Source organism: Neofelis nebulosa, chromosome 4, assembly GCF_028018385.1.
Source record: "Neofelis nebulosa isolate mNeoNeb1 chromosome 4, mNeoNeb1.pri, whole genome shotgun sequence".
Classification (NCBI taxonomy): domain Eukaryota; kingdom Metazoa; phylum Chordata; class Mammalia; order Carnivora; family Felidae; genus Neofelis; species Neofelis nebulosa.
This window is the reverse complement of record NC_080785.1, coordinates 169,887,928-169,905,254: the sequence shown is the minus strand read 5'-3', so window position 1 is coordinate 169,905,254 and position 17,327 is coordinate 169,887,928. Positions and strand designations below refer to the sequence as shown.

The window sequence follows — 17,327 nt, the reverse complement described above, 5'->3', positions numbered from 1 at the left end:
CAGATGGGAGGGGGCACACACCACGCACGGCCCTCCTGGGGCCAGGAAGAGGGATCAGGGAATCCCCAGAGCCACAAGGAAGGCATCCCAGCTTCTGGCCAGACCGGTTACCCCTCCAACACGCCATCAGGTCAGGCTTGTCACCTTGTCTTCACCTGGGTGCTATTTAAAGGTGCCACCTGGGGCTCTGGCTGCAGGACTGGGTCTATGGCAGCAGAGGGACAGGGACTGGAGCCCTGGGATGTGTCCTGCGTGGGGCTTTGGGGAAGCTGCTGACCCACTCAGCCTCGGTTTCCCCATCTGTCAATGACATCTCTTGGCTCTGAGTCTGTGAAGGTTCACTGTGCTATATTCTCAGGATCCAGGGCACAGGGTGCCTCCCAGTGGGCCCTGGGTGTGTCTGTGAATGATGAGCAGGTGTGGGTGTGAACGGAGCCACGCCATTCCCACCTCGGACATGCAGCTCTGAACGCTGGGCACAGGGTGCTGGCCTCAGTCATCACCCATGCCCCTGTCAGCCGGCCACAGATGTGCTCATGTGTCCATCCGCCATCAGCCGCCTTCCCGCCCCCAGCACCCCATCCACCGCCCTGCTCCAACACCTGTAGCACAGCATTCCCAGGCGTTCACTTGCTCCCCTACCTACATGCCTCCCCATGCCCACCCCTCAGTGAAGACCCTGCCCCTGAGCCTCTCAGGGAGTTCAGTCTGGAGGGCAGACAAATCCCACCTGGGCATGCCCAGTGCAGGGACCTGGCTGGCACGGACACGCAGGCCAGAACTTCCCACCCAGTCTCTGACCCCTAGCTCCTCCATTTCTCCCGGTATCTCTCAGATCTCTCTATCTCTCTCTGTCTCTGTGTCTCTTAGCCGCCTTTCCTCGTGTGTCTCATAGTCTCTGTCTCTCCATCTTCGTCTTTGTCTCTCCCGTAGCTGTCTCCCTCTGCGTCTCTACGGGCTCGCCTCTCTCACACCCACGCCCCCGCAGCCCCTGCAGGCTAACCCGGTGACTCAGGAACACGCACTGCTGCCCTCCCCATCCCACAGGACAAACACGCGCGGAGGCAGGAATGTTTTCCCGAGTGGGCCCCGCCCCGCGTCCTGGTCCCGCCCCAGCCGCCTCGTTGCCCCGCCCCTGCAGCGTTTGCCCCGCCCCTCCACGACGCCCCATTGGCCAGCCCCAGCCTCTCCATTGGTTGGCTCATTGATCGCGGCCCCGCCCCCGGCCCCGCCCCGCCCCCCTGTGGAGCGGCTCCCGCCCCCGAGGCTCCCTATTGGCCCGAATGGGCCGGCCCCTCCGGGCACCCCGCCCCCGTCCCGGCGATGGCCCGGCCGCGGACGCGCGGGGAGACAGGAGAGGGCGGCGAGCCGGGCGCGGGGACATGCGCGGCCGCCTGTGGCTGAGCCTGGTGTGGCTGCTGCTGGCGCGGGCGTCCGGCGCCGCGGGGACCCCAAACAGCCCGCGGAGACCGCGCAGCTACCCACACCTGGAGGGCGACGTGCGCTGGAGGCGCCTCTTCTCCTCCACCCACTTCTTCCTGCGAGTGGACCCCAGCGGCCGCGTGCAGGGCACCCGCTGGCGTCACGGAGCTGACAGTGAGTCCGGGGCGGGGGTCCAAGGCAGACAGGCCGGCAGTACCAACAAGGGCAACATGATAGTAAGGATGAGCCGGGCCCTCCTGCGTGCGTGGGAGCGTCCCAGAGGCTCCTCTGGCTATGTGTGTGCTGTTGGCCAAGCCGCTTCCCGTCGGGGACCTCAGTATTCTCAACTGTGAAATGGGCCCAGCCCACACGGTGGGAGGGTTGGACAGTTAAAGTAAAGGTCACCGAGGAAGCTCCTGGCTCTGGGCCTGGCTCCGCAGCACAGAAAGGTCTTTGCAGAATAGTTGAGGCTGGGGTCACTGGGGCCATCTATAGACGGGCAACTCTGCTCCTGGAAGGGCCCCCGGGGGGCCCAGTTACATCATGAAGTGGAGGCAGAGCTGGGGTCTGGACTCTGGACTTCCCACACTGCACATCCAAACTCAGGATCTGCCTGAGTTAGGGACCCCTCTATTTCTTCCTAGACATCCTTTTGGTAGATGAGGAAACTGAGGCACAGAGAGGGAAAATGAGCAGCCCTGGGACACACTGCTGGGGTGGGGGCAGGGGTGTTGCTGGGGCTCCTTAATGCCCATAACCTTGCCAAGACGTCCTGCCCAGCAAACAGTAGGCACTCAGTTTTTGTGGAATGTATGAGGCAAGAGGGGAGATGGGGCAAAAGAGAGACTAGAGCCTGGGACGGCTGGGGACAGTCAGTGACCCCCGGTCCTGTCTCAGTCTCCGGAGAGCTCTGAGGCCCAGGTCAGGGAACGGGGTGGGGTGTGGGGGGCGGTGGCTAATCGCTGGCCACTGCCTGAATCACCACCATTAGGGCAGATAATCACCCCCTGCCCCTCCAGCTGCTTTCATCGGGCTCCCAGGGCTCTCATTAGGTTCACCGGACAAGGGCGATGACAGGGGGACTGGCTGGGCCAGTTGCTCAGCGGTGGGCACAGGCAGGCAGGGTGGCCTCAAGATGGGTGTGGGGCCTGGATCTGCCAGGTGACTTGGGACAGTCGCTGTTTCTGTCTGAGCTGCACCTTCCCCATCTGGACAGCAGTGGCAGTGACATGGTTGATGGCTCCACAGGGTGGGGGTGGGGGGGTCCTTGGAGCTCTTCTCTCCTTCATTAATTCTGTGGTTCCTAATTGGGCACCTATTGTATGCTGCCTTGGGCACAGGGGACGTAGCAGTGACCAGGACAGCCACCTTCATGGGGCTCCCACAGCAGAGTAAAGCAGTAAAACAAATGAACAGCTAATGTGGTAATCTCACAGGAGGCCACAAAGGGTGCAAAGAAAATGAAAACAGAGTGACGTCCAGGAGATGACTGGGTGGCAGCTTTATCTGAGAGGTCTGGGGCCTCTCCATGGAGATGGGCTTGGGTTGGCTTTCATATAGGGCGAAGGAGCTGGCATGGTGACACTCAGGACCACACAGGCCCTGCAGGAGCACCCCAAAGATGTGGGGGTGACCGAGGGGGCAGGAAGGACACTTGAGCCAGCGTGAAGGCTCACCCTGGTCCTGCCAAGTGGGAGCAAGTCAGCAGGGCAAGGACCACTTTCCTTTCTGACAGAGGAAATAGGAGGAACAAAGGCCCCATGCAACAGAGTGAGCTCCCCACCACCTCGGGCATCCAAGTCCAGACTGAAGACCAGAGGGCAAGGCCTTGACTCCAGATCAGGCCCCAGTACATGGGGGGGGGTGGGGGGGGGTGTTGAGGCTGTGGACGGCTGCTCATCCCACAGTTCTACTTCACTGAGCTGCTCAGAGTGGGACAGGGTCACCCAGGGTCACCCATCTGCAAGTCAGGCCCAAAGCTGGCTCTGCCACTTCCCAGGCTCAGTTTCCCTCTCTGGGAAGGAGACACAGCAGGCACCTGCCACCTGGGGTTGATACGTGGGCTTGGTGGGGTACAGCGCTCCGGCAGCATCCGTGCTGTGCTCACGGAGTTGAGCACGGTATGCTGTAGACACCCCGTGTCCCGCCTGCAGGCCTTCGCCTGGACCATGCCTCCCATCTGGAGGCCGATTGGGGGGTCTACGCCCATCACACCCGTCACTTGTTCTGACATCACGGCTTGCCCAGGCCATCCCCTGCCTCCTCTGGCTTGGTTTTCTCACCCTTGACCTGACTCAGTGCCCTCCTGCCCCGCTGACTTCCTCCCGCTTGGCAGGGCTGATCCTGTCTTGGGCCTTCACATTGGCTCGAGTGTCCTTCCTGCCCCTTGGTCACCCCCACATCTTTGGGGTGCTCCTGCAGGGCCTGTGTGGTCTCGTGTGTCACCATGCCCATCACAGGGCCAAGCACACAGAAGGTGCTTGGTGAATGTCACCTGAATGAATGAATGAATGAATGAACGAACGAGAGTGCACAGGTGGGTAGATGGCGGACCGTGGGCCCTGACTGACCCCCGCCCCCAGGCATCATTGAGATCCGCTCCATCCGTGTGGGCGTCGTGGCCCTCAAGGCTGTGCACACCGGCTTCTACGTGGCCATGAACCGCGGGGGCCATCTCTACGGGTCGGTGAGTGCACAGTGTATGTGGTGGTCGGGGGCGGGTGGGTGTCCAGTGGGGGGACCAGTGTCTGGGGGACAGGCGGGGTGTCCGGTGGGGGACAGGGCGTCCAGGGCGGGGCGGGGTGTCTGGTGGGCGGGCAGGTATCCGGTGGCCTGCCTCACACACCCGACCCCCCGAAGCGGGTCTACACCACCCACTGCAGGTTCCAGGAGCGCATCGAGGAGAACGGCTATAACACCTACGCCTCGCTCCGCTGGCGTCACCGCGGTCGGCCCATGTTCCTGGCGCTGGATGGGCAGGGGTCCCCGAGGCGCGGTGGCCGGACACAGCGGCACCACCTGTCCACCCACTTCCTGCCCGTCCTGGTCTCCTGAGGTTCCCAGGGGCCACGAGGAGCAGCTGGACAGAGATCCCACAAGATGCCCGAGCTGCACGGCCAGCGGCTGGGGAAGCCCAGGCCCTGGCAAAGCACGTCTGGTCACTCCTCTGCTCCACAAGCAATAACGGTGTGTCCGCGGCGTGCCGGGCTGGGGACACTGCGGGACCCCCACAGATGCAGCCTGACTCCCAGGGGCCTCCTGTCTGAGTCTGCGGGGAGGTGGACGCTCAGCTGAGCACAGGCTGCAGGTGTCCGTTCACAGGCTGGGAGGGCACGGAGGCCCCACTCACCACCCGGGACGGAGACTGAAGGATGTGGCCGTGTGCTCACCGGAAGGTCTGGGAAGGGCACTCCGGGCCGGACCCGGCCCAGGCAGAGGCTCTGAGGTGGGAACCCACCGGTGTCCGAGGCAGGGAGGAGGTCTGAGGGCCAAGAGAGAGAAGGCAACGTGGATGTGCCTGGGTCACAGGTCCCCATTCTGGTCCTGGGACCTGCAGATGTGTCACCTACGTGGCAGAGAGGACCTTTCAAGGCCCCCTTTCAGCGGGGGGGGGGGGGGGGAGGGTCCTCACGAGGTCCTCTCGAGAGGGAGGCAGAGAGACAGGCAGACCCGGAGCTGCTAGCCGTGAGGATGAGGAGGGGCCGCGGGTGGGCCAAGGGGGCTTCATGCCAGTGTCCTTCAGGAGCTCGGGGTCCCGGGGAGGCTGTGCCTGCTGCCCGCCGGGCACCCCTGAGCCCTCCCTGCCCAGCCCAGCACCAACGGAAGGAAAGGGGCCAGAGCTCAGAGCCCAGGTCCAAACCCAGCTCTGCAGCCGGCAGAGCGAGGCGGGATATTCTGCTGCGGGAAGGGGACAGTCCCTGGGGTGGGGGTGCGTGCAGCCCGGACGCTCACTGGGGTCAAGGCCCCTGGTTCCCACCCCCCCACGCCACACAAACACACACGCAGTCAGGTTCCCAGCGGGCAGGGGGCGGGGTGGCGCTGCCGACAGGCCCCACCTCAGCTCACCTTCTGCAACACTGTGAAGCTGCCGCCCGCCCCGGGTCCCGGGGTCCCGGGGTCCCGGGGTCCTCGGGGTCTGCGGCCACGGAGCCCGCCAAGGCCGGAGAAGCTCAGCCCGCCCCTGGCGCCGACGCGGAAGGAAGACCCCGAACTACCTGCTTCTCTAAGTAGGTGTATTTTTAAATAGCTTTCAAGATACACGTATTTTTTCCTTTAAAAAATGTCTGTCGGAGCAGTTTTGTTCTTGTTTTGCTGGTCATCCTGTGGTCCCGAGCTCCCGGCGCCTGGGTTGGGGGCTGGCGACCCGTCCAGGCGTCGCGGAGACCACGGCCTAGCGGCTCCACCCGCTCTCTCCACAGATCATGCAGGCCGCACGTGAGCTAAACGTCCATTTATTTCAAAGCAGTAATAATTTAAAATTATAAAAACCTTTCCGCCGTCGAATGTGTAGGGGTGAGGTTAGAGACAAACGGGTGGGGGGGTCGACGCGTGCCCAGGCTCCTGCGCGACACACTCCGCGGGGAGGGCTGAGCCTGCTCCGGCCCGGGGGGCTGCGGTCCTCGAGGCTCGGCCGGCGGTGGCGGTGGTGGTGGCGGGCGCGGGGGTGGTGCGGGGGCGGAGGCAGGCGGGGGTACCTCCAGGCTCCAGCCCCGCCGCGCCGCCCCCTGCCCCGCCCCGCCCCGCCGGGCCTGGCAAGGCCCAGGTCCTGTGCCCTCTCTGGAGGCCGGCCGGCGCGCTCACGAGTTGCCCGCTGGGTTTTCGTTGCTCGGTGAGCTCGAGGACGACGAGGACGACGAGGACGAGAAGCTCACGCCGCTCAGGCCCGGGGGGTTGGTGGCCGTGTTCTGTCCGGTGAGGCTCTTCCGGCACACGGGGCAGCTGTCGTGCTGTGTGGGGACAGCGGGGGTGGGGGGGTGGGGTGGGGGGTGGTGAGGGGCCGAGCCTGCGGCGGGGGCGGGGGCCGGGGTTCGGCCTGGGGGCGGGCAAGGGCCGGCTCACCTGCTGCAGCCAGGGAACGATGCAGCCGTCGTGGAAGAGGTGACTGCAGGGCAGCTGCCTCACGCGCTCTCCCAGCCCGTAGTCGTCCTTGCACACGGGACACTCCAGCCCGGAGCCTGCGGGGCAGGGAGCCTGTGACGGCGGAGACCAGGGAACCCCCCACCCAGGTGTCCCCAGGAGGGGGCGAGCCACTTACCTACGTGTTCCTCGGTGACAGGGACGGTGGGGAGGGCCTGGATCTTCTCTTTGTCTGCTGGGGGGGGGCCCGTGTTTTCAAACTGATTGAGGAGCTGAAAGACAAGAGGCCAGAGTGCCGGGAGCTCGGCAGGCAGGCGCGGCCCCTCGCCCCGCGGGGCTCTGAAATGCAAGGCCGGGTTACCTGCAAAAGCACCAAGGCTGTGTTTTTCTGGGGCCCCGGACCCCCCCTCCGCCGAGGCTGAGCCCCCTTGCCCCCCACGCCTGTCCACTCTTCTGCTCATCCTGTCGGGGTCACCCTGCAGCCAGGGAGGCCCCTCCCAGCGCCGAGGGTCCCACCCTAAGTCCTCTCACCCGCTAGAACCAGAGGGCTGGGCCTGGCTGTGGCCACGTTCACCACCAGTTCACCGGCGAAAGGCCGCAAAGTTGGCAGCGTTCCTACCGCACAAGGGCCACCAAGGTCATGGTGAACACCCCATCCCCAGGGACAGCTCAGGAGAACGTGCAGGTCCACACGGGGCCCGCCAGCCTCAGGATGGGAGTTCTGGGGAGCAGGGCATCCACACCAGGGGCATCCTGGTCCCCAGAAGATGGCGACACCCTGGTGCCCGCCTCGGGGAGGCCACCCTGTACCTGCGTGATGATGGCATCCAGGCCGTTGGCCCCCCAGGCGTAGTCCATCGGGTTTGAGTGCAGGACACCCCTGGGCAGAGAGGTCTGGGGTTCAAGTGGCAGAGGGGCTGGGCAGGGCGCAAGGGGACCCGCCCACCTACTCACCAGGGGCCCAGGCCCAGGCTGGGGATGCTGGCAGGAGTGATGATGCCATTGACCAGCTGCTGGATGATCCTGGAACAGAGCGGGGCCCGGCCTGTGGTCAGCGCCCTTCAAGGCTGGGCACCCCCAGGGGAGGCAGCAGAGGACACACGTGTCCGGCTTTGAAGTTCACGGCGTCTTAAAGGTTGCGTTTTCAACCAATAAGATTTGCAAGCAATCAAACACGAGACAGACCGAGAAAAGTGTCTCCCTTGCAGATTTTCGGGCCAGCTTTCCCAGAGGCCTGGACGGTGCCCGTCAACGCATGACCACATCTGCTCCCTATTTTACAACCTGGGGGGTGGGGATCCCCAGCCCTGCTGTTTGCAGACGCTCCGCAACGTCCGGCTGGGGTCACAGTGAAGCCCGTGTCCGAGCTTGGGGGGGAGGGGCTGCTACAGGGCAGCTCACGAACACGAGACACCTGGGGGGTCAGGGCAGCCCAGGCTGTGTCCTGGGCTGGAATGGAACAGAGCAGAGAGCGTCGGGGCTCCCTGTGACACAGGCACTTCTGTGCACAGCCTGGTTCCATCTACGAAGATGCTGGAGGACCCTATGTTCTCTGGGAGTGGGGCCCTCAGAAAAACGTTTCCTTTTCACCCCAAGTCCTCTGAACAAGCCTCAGGTTACAGAGAAGCCGTTCCTGGTGCCGACGCTGACACGGAGGGAGCTCGGGGCTTTGCGGTGGAGCAGGGGGGCCCAAAACCCACCCCACTTGCCTGCCGCCCTGGGAGACAAGGACCCGATGTGAATTGGCCGTGTCTGAACTGATGGGGATGAGGGAGTCGGGGGACAGACACCCCTCCAGAAGGATGGAAGGCACTGAGTGGACGAGAGGCCCCCCGGGACACACTGTAGGGGCCCCCCCTCCACAGCTCTTCAGCACGGTGGGCTCTGCCTGGATGCACAGGGGAAGTGCCCCGCCCACAGGTCAGCCCCAGAGCTAGCATCCGCCCCTCTGTAACCACAGAACCTTCTGGAGGGGCAGACGGTCAGGCTGGCTAAGTCAGGGTGGGGCAGGCTGCAAGACTCTCGGGAGCGTCCCACCCGCTGGCTGCCCCCAAGCGCCCTCACCCTTCCAGCGTGGGGACGCCTTCGTGCCGGCCGGTGGCCCGTCGTGCAGTGAGGCGGGCGCGAGGCTGCCGGGCGCCATACCGGTGCCGGGAGTGCTGCTCTCTCTCCCGACGGCTCTCAGGGTCCCTGCCCTCGTCGGCCTGCACCCCAGGGGGGAACGTGGGGATCTCGAAGCTGTCGTCAAAGATGCCGAAAGCAAACTGCCCGTAGCCCTGTGGCAGTGTGAACAGGTGCTGGTCCGCGTTCTGTGAGGGGGAGGGCGATGTGACCACGGGGCGGGGGGAGGGCAGGGCCCTGAGGACCTTCTGTGGGGAGGAGGGCCATGGGACCGTGGGGGGGCGGGGCAGGAGCCCCGAGCGGCCACCTGGGTCCCACCTGACCCAGCCCCTTGCCTGGACCCCACGTCTCCTCCGTGTGCCACGGGGCCCCGTCCCAGGCTTGGGGCTCTGAGGGTTGAGGATACAGCAGGGGAGCCTCGGCATGTGTGGGAGAAACGAGGAAGGACAGGTCCCAGTGGTCAAGGGTCAGGTGGGGGGACCAGTCCACATGGGGAGGGGAGGGCAATCTGGGGCCTGACTCACCTCAAACGGTGGCCTGCTCTGGTCCGTGGGGGCTGTGGAGGGGGCGGAACCATTCTCTGTACTCCTGGGAGGATGGGGTGTCCTGAGTCAGGAGAGAGGGAGGCCCTCTCCACCTCTCACCCCTGCCCGCCGCGGCCTGTCCAGCCTCTGCCCGCCCGCAGCCCCGCCCACCCCAAGGGGCCTGGGCGCTGCCAGCGTGCACCTGGGCTGGGTTACCTGGTCTCTTCGGGAAGCTCCTCAATAAAACCAGACTCGCATCTGGGGCAGGTGTAATCCTGCGGAGGAGAGGGCGGGTGAGTGCGATCTCGGGGGTCCCGGCCCCTGTGCTGTGTCAGCCGTGCCTGCGGGGTCACCGGACACCCCCACCTCAGGCCACACCGAGCGGCTCCAGGCACATGGGTGAAACTGCTCAGGCCCAGAGTCCGATTTGGCACAGACCTGCCGGGTCTCTGAGATGTCTGAGAGGCGGGCGCCCTTCATCCGAGGCCACCACCTCTGTGTGGTAATGACCGCAGCCACCTCGACCTGCCCCTCGTGCAGGCGAGGCCTGGGCCCCCAGGTGAGCTCCTGCCGCGCCAAAGTCCATCAGCCCACGCTCCTCAGGGTGACGAAACTTTCCGAGCTTCAAGGCCTCCACTCAGCCACACCAGCTGTTGAAGGCTCTGAAGAAGCCTGTACCAAACAGGCCAGCTGATGCGGGTCCACCTAGCAGTTCCCGACTTGTGCAGACGTGAGACGTGAGAACATTCCGTGAGAGACTCCCCTTTTGCATATAAAGACACCTGCCCCGAGCTCCTGAGAAGGTTGCAGGAGGGACTGTGGGGTCACAGGACTATCGAGGCCTCAGTAGCTCAGCTCCCAGGAAGGTGGCCACTGAGGGCGGGAAGCGCCACCTGAGCAAAGGGACCAGCCCGCGGGTGTCCCATGGCGGCATCTCTGGAACATTCCAGCAATCCTAGCGCAGGGCCTGTGACCCCGGGCTGCAGTGTGACCCCACCCCCATTGGCCGTGCCCCCTCCAAGCCCAGCCACTCCCGCCCCAGCCAGGCCCACCAGTCAGATGGGGGAGGTGTAATGTCCCGAGTGGAGGACGGGCCCCAGGGGCCGCAAGGCATGGAAACACCAAAACCAAACAAGTGGGTTGGGGGTTCGCACGAGTGTCCAAAAGCCACCCAAACAGGAAGACACAGACGTGAGGGCAAGCTGTGCTTCTACCTAAGGTGACGTTTTGGAAGCACTTTCCCCGCGTGCCGAGTGGGAGACACAGAGGGGATGAAGACTCTGTCAAGGAGGGGGCCGCCAATGGCCCCACGTGAGCCACAGGCACAGGTGGCTCAGCAGGCACGGGCCTCCCCGTGGACACCCAGCGGGAGTGCCAGGCACCTGCACCAGGGCAGTGGGTGCCACCACAGCACGCGCCATGTCCCCCCCCCACCCCGCCACCAAAAGCAAAGGGGGGTGGGGTGGGGTCAAGGAACACTGAGCCGATTGGGGAGGACAGGAAGGAACTGCACCCACCATAGGAGCTGGGATCCAGAATACAGAGCTCTAACGCTTCAACGCCAAAAACACAAACAACCCGGCTAAAAACTGACCAAAGAATTAAAACAGTTCTCCAAAGACACACAAAGGGCGACAAACCAGCAGAAAGACGCTCGACACCGTCAGGCAACGAGCAAACGCAAACCGAAACCCGTGAGACACCACCTCCCGGCCGGCCGCCGGGACCGCGCCACTCAGCCGACTACGGCTAAGCGTCAGCGGAAGTGGAGGAACCAGAACCCCGGCTGGCGGTGGGGACGAGAAGCGGGGCGGTCTGTCTGGAAGACAGGCCCGCGGTCAGTTCCTCGTCAGGTCGACCCCAGGGTCACCACGCGACCCCGCGACCCCGCGGCCGGGTCCACACCCGAGGGACACGAACACTCACGTCCACGCAACCCCCACCCGCACGCCCACAAATGCCCACGTCCCCCGTGCACGCGCACAGATGACCGTGTCCACCGCGCAGGCGCACATCCCTCGGCCGCGAGCAGGGGCGAAGCGCCCATACCCGCTGCCCCGCGGACGAACCCTGAACGCACGACACTCAGGGAGGGAACCTGACACGAGAGGCCACACGGGGTGTGAGTCCGCGTGTGTGAAACGTCCGGAACAGGCCCATCCACGGACGGAAGGGGGTTCGTGGGGGCCGGGGGAGGGGAGGGCGAGTGAGGGTGAATGCTAACGGGGACAGGGCTTCCTTTTAGGGTGAGGGAATGTTCTGGAACTAGACAGCAGTGGTGGGTGCGGGGCTCTGGGCGTATGGAAAACACTGTGAACAGGTGAGTTGTATCTCAACAGAGACATCAGAAGGCGCAGCGAGGACAGTGACCCCTGCCCTCCCAAGTGGGGACACGGGGGCAACGGGCAGCTCGGCTCCACCGCGAACGACCAACCCTCGGACTGTTGGCTGCGGTGGAAGACGGCCACGGGAAGCTCTGTGGACGGGCCAGGGCTCTCACTGCCTGGTGCAGCCCCAAGGGGAGAGAGGGCCACGGACATGGGCCAGTGTGGCTGCAGGTGGCTGCGACGGCCTCGGTTAGGACGCTGGCAATCAAGCCCTTAGCGTGGCCATGTCACAGACGACAGCAGGCGTCTGCTCAGGGCTCCCCTTGGCTCGGGGCTGGCGGCAAGGTCCAGGCTCTCTCTGGGCCCTGGTGGAGCCCACCGCCACCACACCTGCCCTACGGGGGAGACGTAAATCAGAAGTGCGCCCGCCCTCTCCAGCCAGGATGGGGGTGGGGGGGCCTGGGTGAGAAGCTGTCCCTCCCCCTCCTCTCCTCTGAGCACACCGCCCGCCCCCAGTCTCCATGCTACCCTGGGCAAGCCTGGAAGAGCCAGGGCAGGACCGGTGAGCCAGGCAGCCTCAGCCTCCACCTCAGTCTGACCCGCTGGAAACAGGCAACCTCTTCTGCTACCAAGGCCGGGTGCCATCTCTGAGCGTCACCTTGGAGCCCCATCCCACGCGGCGCACAAGAACCTCATCCAACTACCTGCTCTGCACTCTCCTCCCCTGCGGTCGGCTCAGAACAAGCTGGCCCACCACTCCCACTTCCCTGCCCCATCCAGGCCACCGCCACCTGCCCTCTCTTCTCAGGGCCTGTACACCATCCCCTCTGCCGGAGCATTCTCCCCCAGATAGCTACCTGGCTTGCCCCCTCTTGGAAGTCGGGTCTCTGCTCAAACGTCACATCCTGGCTGCAAGCCTCGGTCTCCCCACCTGTAAACGGAGGATGGCCTCAACCCTAGGGCTCTGAAATCCAGCAGCCACTGAGGACCAGAGGGCTATGGCTCGACAGCTGGCTGCGGTCAGGGCCCTGCCTCCACACTCTCCATCCCCATGCGAGCCCCACGCTAAGTCCAGATCGGCCTGAGCCACGGGCCACCTGACACCTGGCATTTCAGGAGGGGGCTGCAGCTTCTGCTGGTATGCAGCAGGGAAGGGACCAGATCTGGGGGTGCCCCAGTGCTCTCCTCCTCCACGGGCACACCCCACCAGTTCCTGTTAAATCAGACTAGCCAGCAATGGCCATCTGCATCCAAGCGAGGAGACGCGGGGATGGATGTCTGCCACCCACAGGGCAGAGCCCAGGTCCAGGTGGTGACAGCCCCACTTCCCGGGTGGGGGTCAGCCGGCACTCGCTGGCCCTAACTTGTGAGCGCCTGTCTCTTGATGGTTCCTCACCGTGAATCAGTTACCTCTCCCCCTAGGAGGAGGAGAGGGGATGAAGGGGACCACCCCAGCATCATCAGCAACGGCGGTGGCCAGAACACCAACGACAGGACAGACAGACGCTAAATTCACTGAGCACTCGCTCTCTGTGCTCGGTCTCTATGCCGTGCCTAAGAGGTGCAATTCAGCCCCTCCTCGGTGACGAGGAGGACCCGGGGGCTCAGACCGGGGAGTAGCCTGCCCAGGTCTCCCAGGGTCAGCCAGGGCAGCCCTCGGTTCACTCAGGCACTCCTTCACACCGCAGCCAGGCAAGCATGATTAAATCAGGGAAACTCGGGCGGGAGGTGGAGAGGTGGCTGGCCCCACGGGATCGCCTGCTGTACAGTGACCTCGGCCTCCGTGGGCCCCGGCCCCTCAAGGCCCCTCCAGGAGAGGCAGAACCCCAGTGTAGCGCTGCGTCGAAGGAACATGGACACAGCCCCAGTCACAGACGTGATGGGACACCCAGGCCCCTGCTGCTGGTGCTCCCAGCCTGTGCCCCACCAGCCCACGGCCCGCGGGAATGCACTGGCTGCTCTACATAGCCCTCCTCAGCTGCCACTGGGCAGACAGGTGCCCAGGGCCCACGGAAGGCCCACCCTGCTGCCACCACACCCCACATTGACCCCACCTGTCCCCCAAGCGCCCGTGAGCATCACGCACACCGCTGGATGCCAGGGTGCAGAGCCACGCCGGGATCTGGCCGTGTGTGAGGCCCACTGGGAGCCAGTGATGCTTACACACGGAGCCCAGCAGATGTTACAAGCTTCCTTGATCTTGCCAGGGTGCTTCTGACACCACTGCTAGGGACCGGGACCCCGTGTGACACAACATGTGTGCCCACTGTGCTGGGAGCCCCGCCTCACTTCAGCCTCCCCACAGTGACACGTGACTCAGAGGCCTGGGGTGCCCTAGGATGTGGCTCCGCCCAGCATCCAGCCACCTTTTGGGGGCTCAGCTCACTTCCTGCCCCGCTGACTTCAGACCCTGAGCAAATGCCAGCCCCCTCTGGAGCACCCGCTGTGTGGAGTTGCAGGGTGGGGTCTGTGTCCCCCAGAGGGGCAGCCCACACATCGGAGCACCCGGATTTCTGCAGCGGTGAACAGACGGCTGGTCACAGGGCAGGACCAGCACGACGCACAGCATCCAGCACGTGGGCACACAGAGCTGTCAGGTGGCCAGAGGGACCCGCCCGAGGCCACAGGGTGCCTGGGGAGGCAAGCCCGGCCCCGGGTGCCCCATGGGAAGGACTCCACTTATTCTGCTAAGTATCAGGGGCCAGGACTCCTCGAGGCCCCTCGAGGGGCAAGGACAGAGGACGTGTAGACTGAGGCATAAAGAGAGCGAGGGCAGACACCCACCGCCGCTGGGCGCTGACCACAGGCTGGCTTCCTCCCCCCAGCGCCCTCCAGGTCCAGGTCCCGCCCAGTCACACACTCAGGCCGTCCCAGAGAAGGAAAGCAGTCGCCAGCAACGAGAAGGCGGCCTGAAGAGGGCCATCGGAGGCACCGCCTGCGGCGAGGCGCTCGGGGCCGTGGCACAGGGGTGGATACAACCCCGGACTGCCACCGGCTCAGCCCCCCTGGTGGGAACCTGCACCTCCTGGCGGGCCCCAGGGTGCCAAGCACAGCAGGTGGCGGCCCGTGGACGCTGCGTTTCCACAGCCCTGCAGTCGCGCCACACGACCCCGCACGTCCACCTCATCCCAAGAGCTGCCGTTTCCTGGGCAGGTTCGAGTCTGGGCTTGTGTGCCAGCCTCGGAGGCCCTCAAGCCAGCCGGCCTGTCTGGTTCCTGCTCCCACATGCCCTGCTCCCGCTAGGCTGCCAGCCATTCCCCGTCCTGGGAGCCAGGCACTGGGCTCCCCCCTCCATGTGTGCTCCCACCGAGCGGGCACGGGTTATCTCGTCAAGCCCATCTTGCAGGCGAAGAAACGGAGGTCCAGGGAGGTCGAGCACCTCACCCAGAGCCACACGGGCGATAAGAGGCACAGCTGGGTGTGGCCTCAGCCCGACCCTGCCGAGAAGCACCTGAGAGCGGGCACTATCTCAGTGCCTAAGGAGGTACCACGATGGTGACAAAAATCAAAAGTAAGAACTGCACAAAACCCAGCCCCAACGCCCTAGAGCAGGCCAAAGTCAGGGCTACCTCCTGTGAACAGGACGTGCTGCGGTGCGTGCTGGCTGGGACCTGCCACCGCTACCAGGTTGAGGGCCAACCGTCCCCATCCCGAGACAGCAGGTGCGCCCCTTACTGGTAAACAGTCACCCTGTCTACCGGGCCTCATGGAAACCCTTCAAACCCACAAACAGGCACAGGAGTCCCTTACTGCCATTTGCTAATTTCACGGAATTTGCCAGCATTCCTAACTAAATATTTGCCAATCGCTTATTCAACACTGGCTCCCTGACCAGCCTATAAACTCTGAGGGCAGAGGTCAACGATACCTTGTCACCAGCGGATTCTTGTGCTGAGGCAGGTCCTCCCCAGCCCGGTGGCAGCTGCAAGAGACCAGGGTGCTCCGGGTCCAAGGCCACATGGCCAGGAAGCGGGCACACCTGGCCAGGCCCCAGGAAGAGAGGCCCAGAACAGCTGGCTATGCAGACCGCCCAGCCCCAGGTCCCCCTCGGCTCCGGGCAGGCTGCGCTGGGGAAAGCCTGGGTCCCAGGGCCTGTCCTGGGCTCATACCAGTCGCAAGGGGCTGCATGCAACTAACTCAGGCCACCAGCCGCCTCCTGCCGTGGTCACGGTCGAGAACGGAGCCGGGGCGGCAGAAAGCCGGAAAAGGCAGAAGCAGGACTTCCGGGAGGCAAGTGTCGGCTCCCCCAGCGGGTGCTCACAGCTGAGGTTTCGTTTTATTTCTCCCTCCTCCCTTGCTTCTGGAAGCCGCACCTCCCTACCTTTTCTCGCCTTCTGGGCCCAGGCATTGCTCTCTGCTCCCAACCTGACTTGAGCCCACTTCCTTCCTCTGTGGCTGGGATGATGCCCATAGACTCCTTCCCCTGGCCCCCTCCTCCCAGAGGTCCCCACTGCTGGCAAAGGCAGAACCGAGTCTGGCTTTGAGACGAGAACAGCCTCCACCCACCACCCACCACCCAGGCGACTGTGGGGAGCATGCGGGCCAGAGATAAAGTACTAGGAGCACCTAGAAAGTGCTCAATAAATCCTCACCACCTGCAGGGCCTCCACCATCCCACACCTCCCTCTTCCTGCTCCGTGGGAGCTGGCCCAGGGGCAACTGTCGGGATGTCAGGGCCACAGCTGGCCTGCGCTTCCCCTGGCTTCATTTTTCCCACCTGTAAAATAGGAAAGGGTCCAACTAGACCACCGCTTTCCCTGTGGGCCTGGAGCAGGGGAACACGGGCCCCATCCCAGACCTGCTAACTAGGAACCTCTGGGGCGAGGAGCCTGAAACACTGTACGTTGAACAGGCAGTCCCCTGCCGCACCACACGGTTTGGGAAACGCTGGCCTAAAGGAGAAGGCAACACCTGGCCACAGGCGGGCCTAAACCCGCCCCCCAACCCCCACTCCGGGGAAGCACAAAAGCGCAGGCTCAGGTCACAAAAGCCTGCCCGGGGCTGTCAGGCCCGGGCCAGGTACACAGCCGTCCCGTCTCGACATCGGGAAAGCAGGCGGGAGCGCTCGGCGGGGCGGCCCGCAGCCAGGCGCCCGCAGCGCCGACCACGCGCTGCGGGAACGGCCCCCGGAGACATCTCCCGGGGTCCGATTTCCCCACCTCCTCCGGGGCGGGGCGCCGAGCACAGGTCACGCGGCCTCTGCGGGCCTCAGTTTCCCCGTCGGGGACCGAGCGGCCTCCCCGCCGCGCATCTGGGATCATCGGTCCCGCTGCTTCCCCGGGGGTGGGCCCCGCCTCCGGGCCCCCCGCAGAGACCCGGGCCAACGCCGCCCGGGCCTCAGTTTCCCCGGCGGGGCCAGCTCGCTGCAGGCCAAGGGAGAGAGAGCCCCCGCCCGCCGCCCCGGCCCGCGCCTCACCGGCAGGCGCGGCACGATCTCGACCGAGCAGCAGTGGCAGAAGTACCGTCCGGGCTGCGGCGACGCCTCGGCCATGGCCACTGCCGCCTCCTCCGCGCCGCCCGCCCCCCGCGCGGCGCCCGCCGCCCGCCGCCGGCCGTTTGCTGCTCCCTTGCCGGCCGACGCGCCCGCGCACGCTCACGCAAGGCACGCAAGGCACGCACGGCGTGGGGTGGAGGAGCGCGCGAGAGCGAGGCGGGCGGCGCGCGCGGCAGGCGCCTGCCCGGGCGACGGTGGTCGCGGAGGGACAAACTCAGTGCGGGCGCCTCTCTCACAGGGCTCCGAGTGAGGGGACGGAGCCGGGCCTGGAAGCCCGAAGACGGGGCTGGGAGGGGCGGGGCCGAGTCACCTTGGCAACCCGGAGCAGGGAGCGGGGGTGTGGCTGGGGGCGAGGCCCGGCTC

At 65.1% G+C, this 17,327-nt stretch overlaps 2 protein-coding genes and 1 long non-coding RNA gene across 6 annotated transcripts; 1 reads left to right on the top strand and 2 right to left on the bottom strand.

Moving 5' to 3' along the window:
• Positions 1 to 1,324: 1,324 nt before the first annotated feature.
• On the top strand, positions 1,325 to 5,535 carry FGF22 (fibroblast growth factor 22). The gene is made up of 3 exons (XM_058728655.1): positions 1,325 to 1,596; positions 4,005 to 4,108; positions 4,282 to 5,535. The coding sequence occupies exons 1-3, from the start codon at positions 1,383 to 1,385 to the stop codon at positions 4,474 to 4,476; spliced, it is 513 nt and encodes a 170-aa protein (XP_058584638.1). The 5' UTR covers positions 1,325 to 1,382; the 3' UTR covers positions 4,477 to 5,535.
• Positions 5,536 to 5,640: 105 nt separating this feature from the next.
• RNF126 (ring finger protein 126) lies at positions 5,641 to 17,190 on the bottom strand. Of its 4 annotated transcripts, none has more exons than XM_058728648.1 (9): positions 16,887 to 17,190; positions 9,360 to 9,418; positions 9,144 to 9,225; positions 8,563 to 8,774; positions 7,453 to 7,521; positions 7,309 to 7,378; positions 6,677 to 6,770; positions 6,481 to 6,596; positions 5,641 to 6,368 (listed from the first exon to the last, which is right to left on the bottom strand). In XM_058728648.1, the coding sequence occupies exons 1-9, from the start codon at positions 16,959 to 16,961 to the stop codon at positions 6,219 to 6,221; spliced, it is 927 nt and encodes a 308-aa protein (XP_058584631.1). In that variant the 5' UTR covers positions 16,962 to 17,190; the 3' UTR covers positions 5,641 to 6,218. The 4 variants fall into 4 exon arrangements, with proteins under 4 accessions (XP_058584631.1, XP_058584628.1, XP_058584632.1 ...); XM_058728645.1 differs by having other exon boundaries at positions 8,563 to 8,807; positions 16,887 to 17,186; XM_058728649.1 differs by having other exon boundaries at positions 9,144 to 9,207; positions 16,887 to 17,183.
• On the bottom strand, positions 11,623 to 15,465 carry LOC131510939 (uncharacterized). The gene is made up of 3 exons (XR_009261250.1): positions 15,339 to 15,465; positions 12,328 to 12,401; positions 11,623 to 11,865 (listed from the first exon to the last, which is right to left on the bottom strand). It is a non-coding gene; the product is annotated as an uncharacterized LOC131510939 (long non-coding RNA).
• Positions 17,191 to 17,327: the final 137 nt, after the last annotated feature.

Excerpts from the sequence above, each read along its gene's own strand:
- FGF22 (XM_058728655.1), top strand. The coding sequence starts at position 1,383 with ATGCGCGGCCGCCTGTGGCTGAGCCTGGTGTGGCTGCTGCTGGCGCGG. Across the intron at positions 1,597-4,004 it reads CTGGCGTCACGGAGCTGACA|GCATCATTGAGATCCGCTCC; the intron begins GTGAGTCCGGGG and ends CCCCGCCCCCAG. Across the intron at positions 4,109-4,281 it reads GGGGCCATCTCTACGGGTCG|CGGGTCTACACCACCCACTG; the intron begins GTGAGTGCACAG and ends GACCCCCCGAAG.
- RNF126 (XM_058728645.1), bottom strand. The coding sequence starts at position 16,961 with ATGGCCGAGGCGTCGCCGCAGCCCGGACGGTACTTCTGCCACTGCTGC. Across the intron at positions 6,771-7,308 it reads TGGATGCCATCATCACGCAG|CTCCTCAATCAGTTTGAAAA; the intron begins GTACAGGGTGGC and ends CTTGTCTTTCAG. Across the intron at positions 6,369-6,480 it reads TCGTTCCCTGGCTGCAGCAG|CACGACAGCTGCCCCGTGTG; the intron begins GTGAGCCGGCCC and ends GTCCCCACACAG.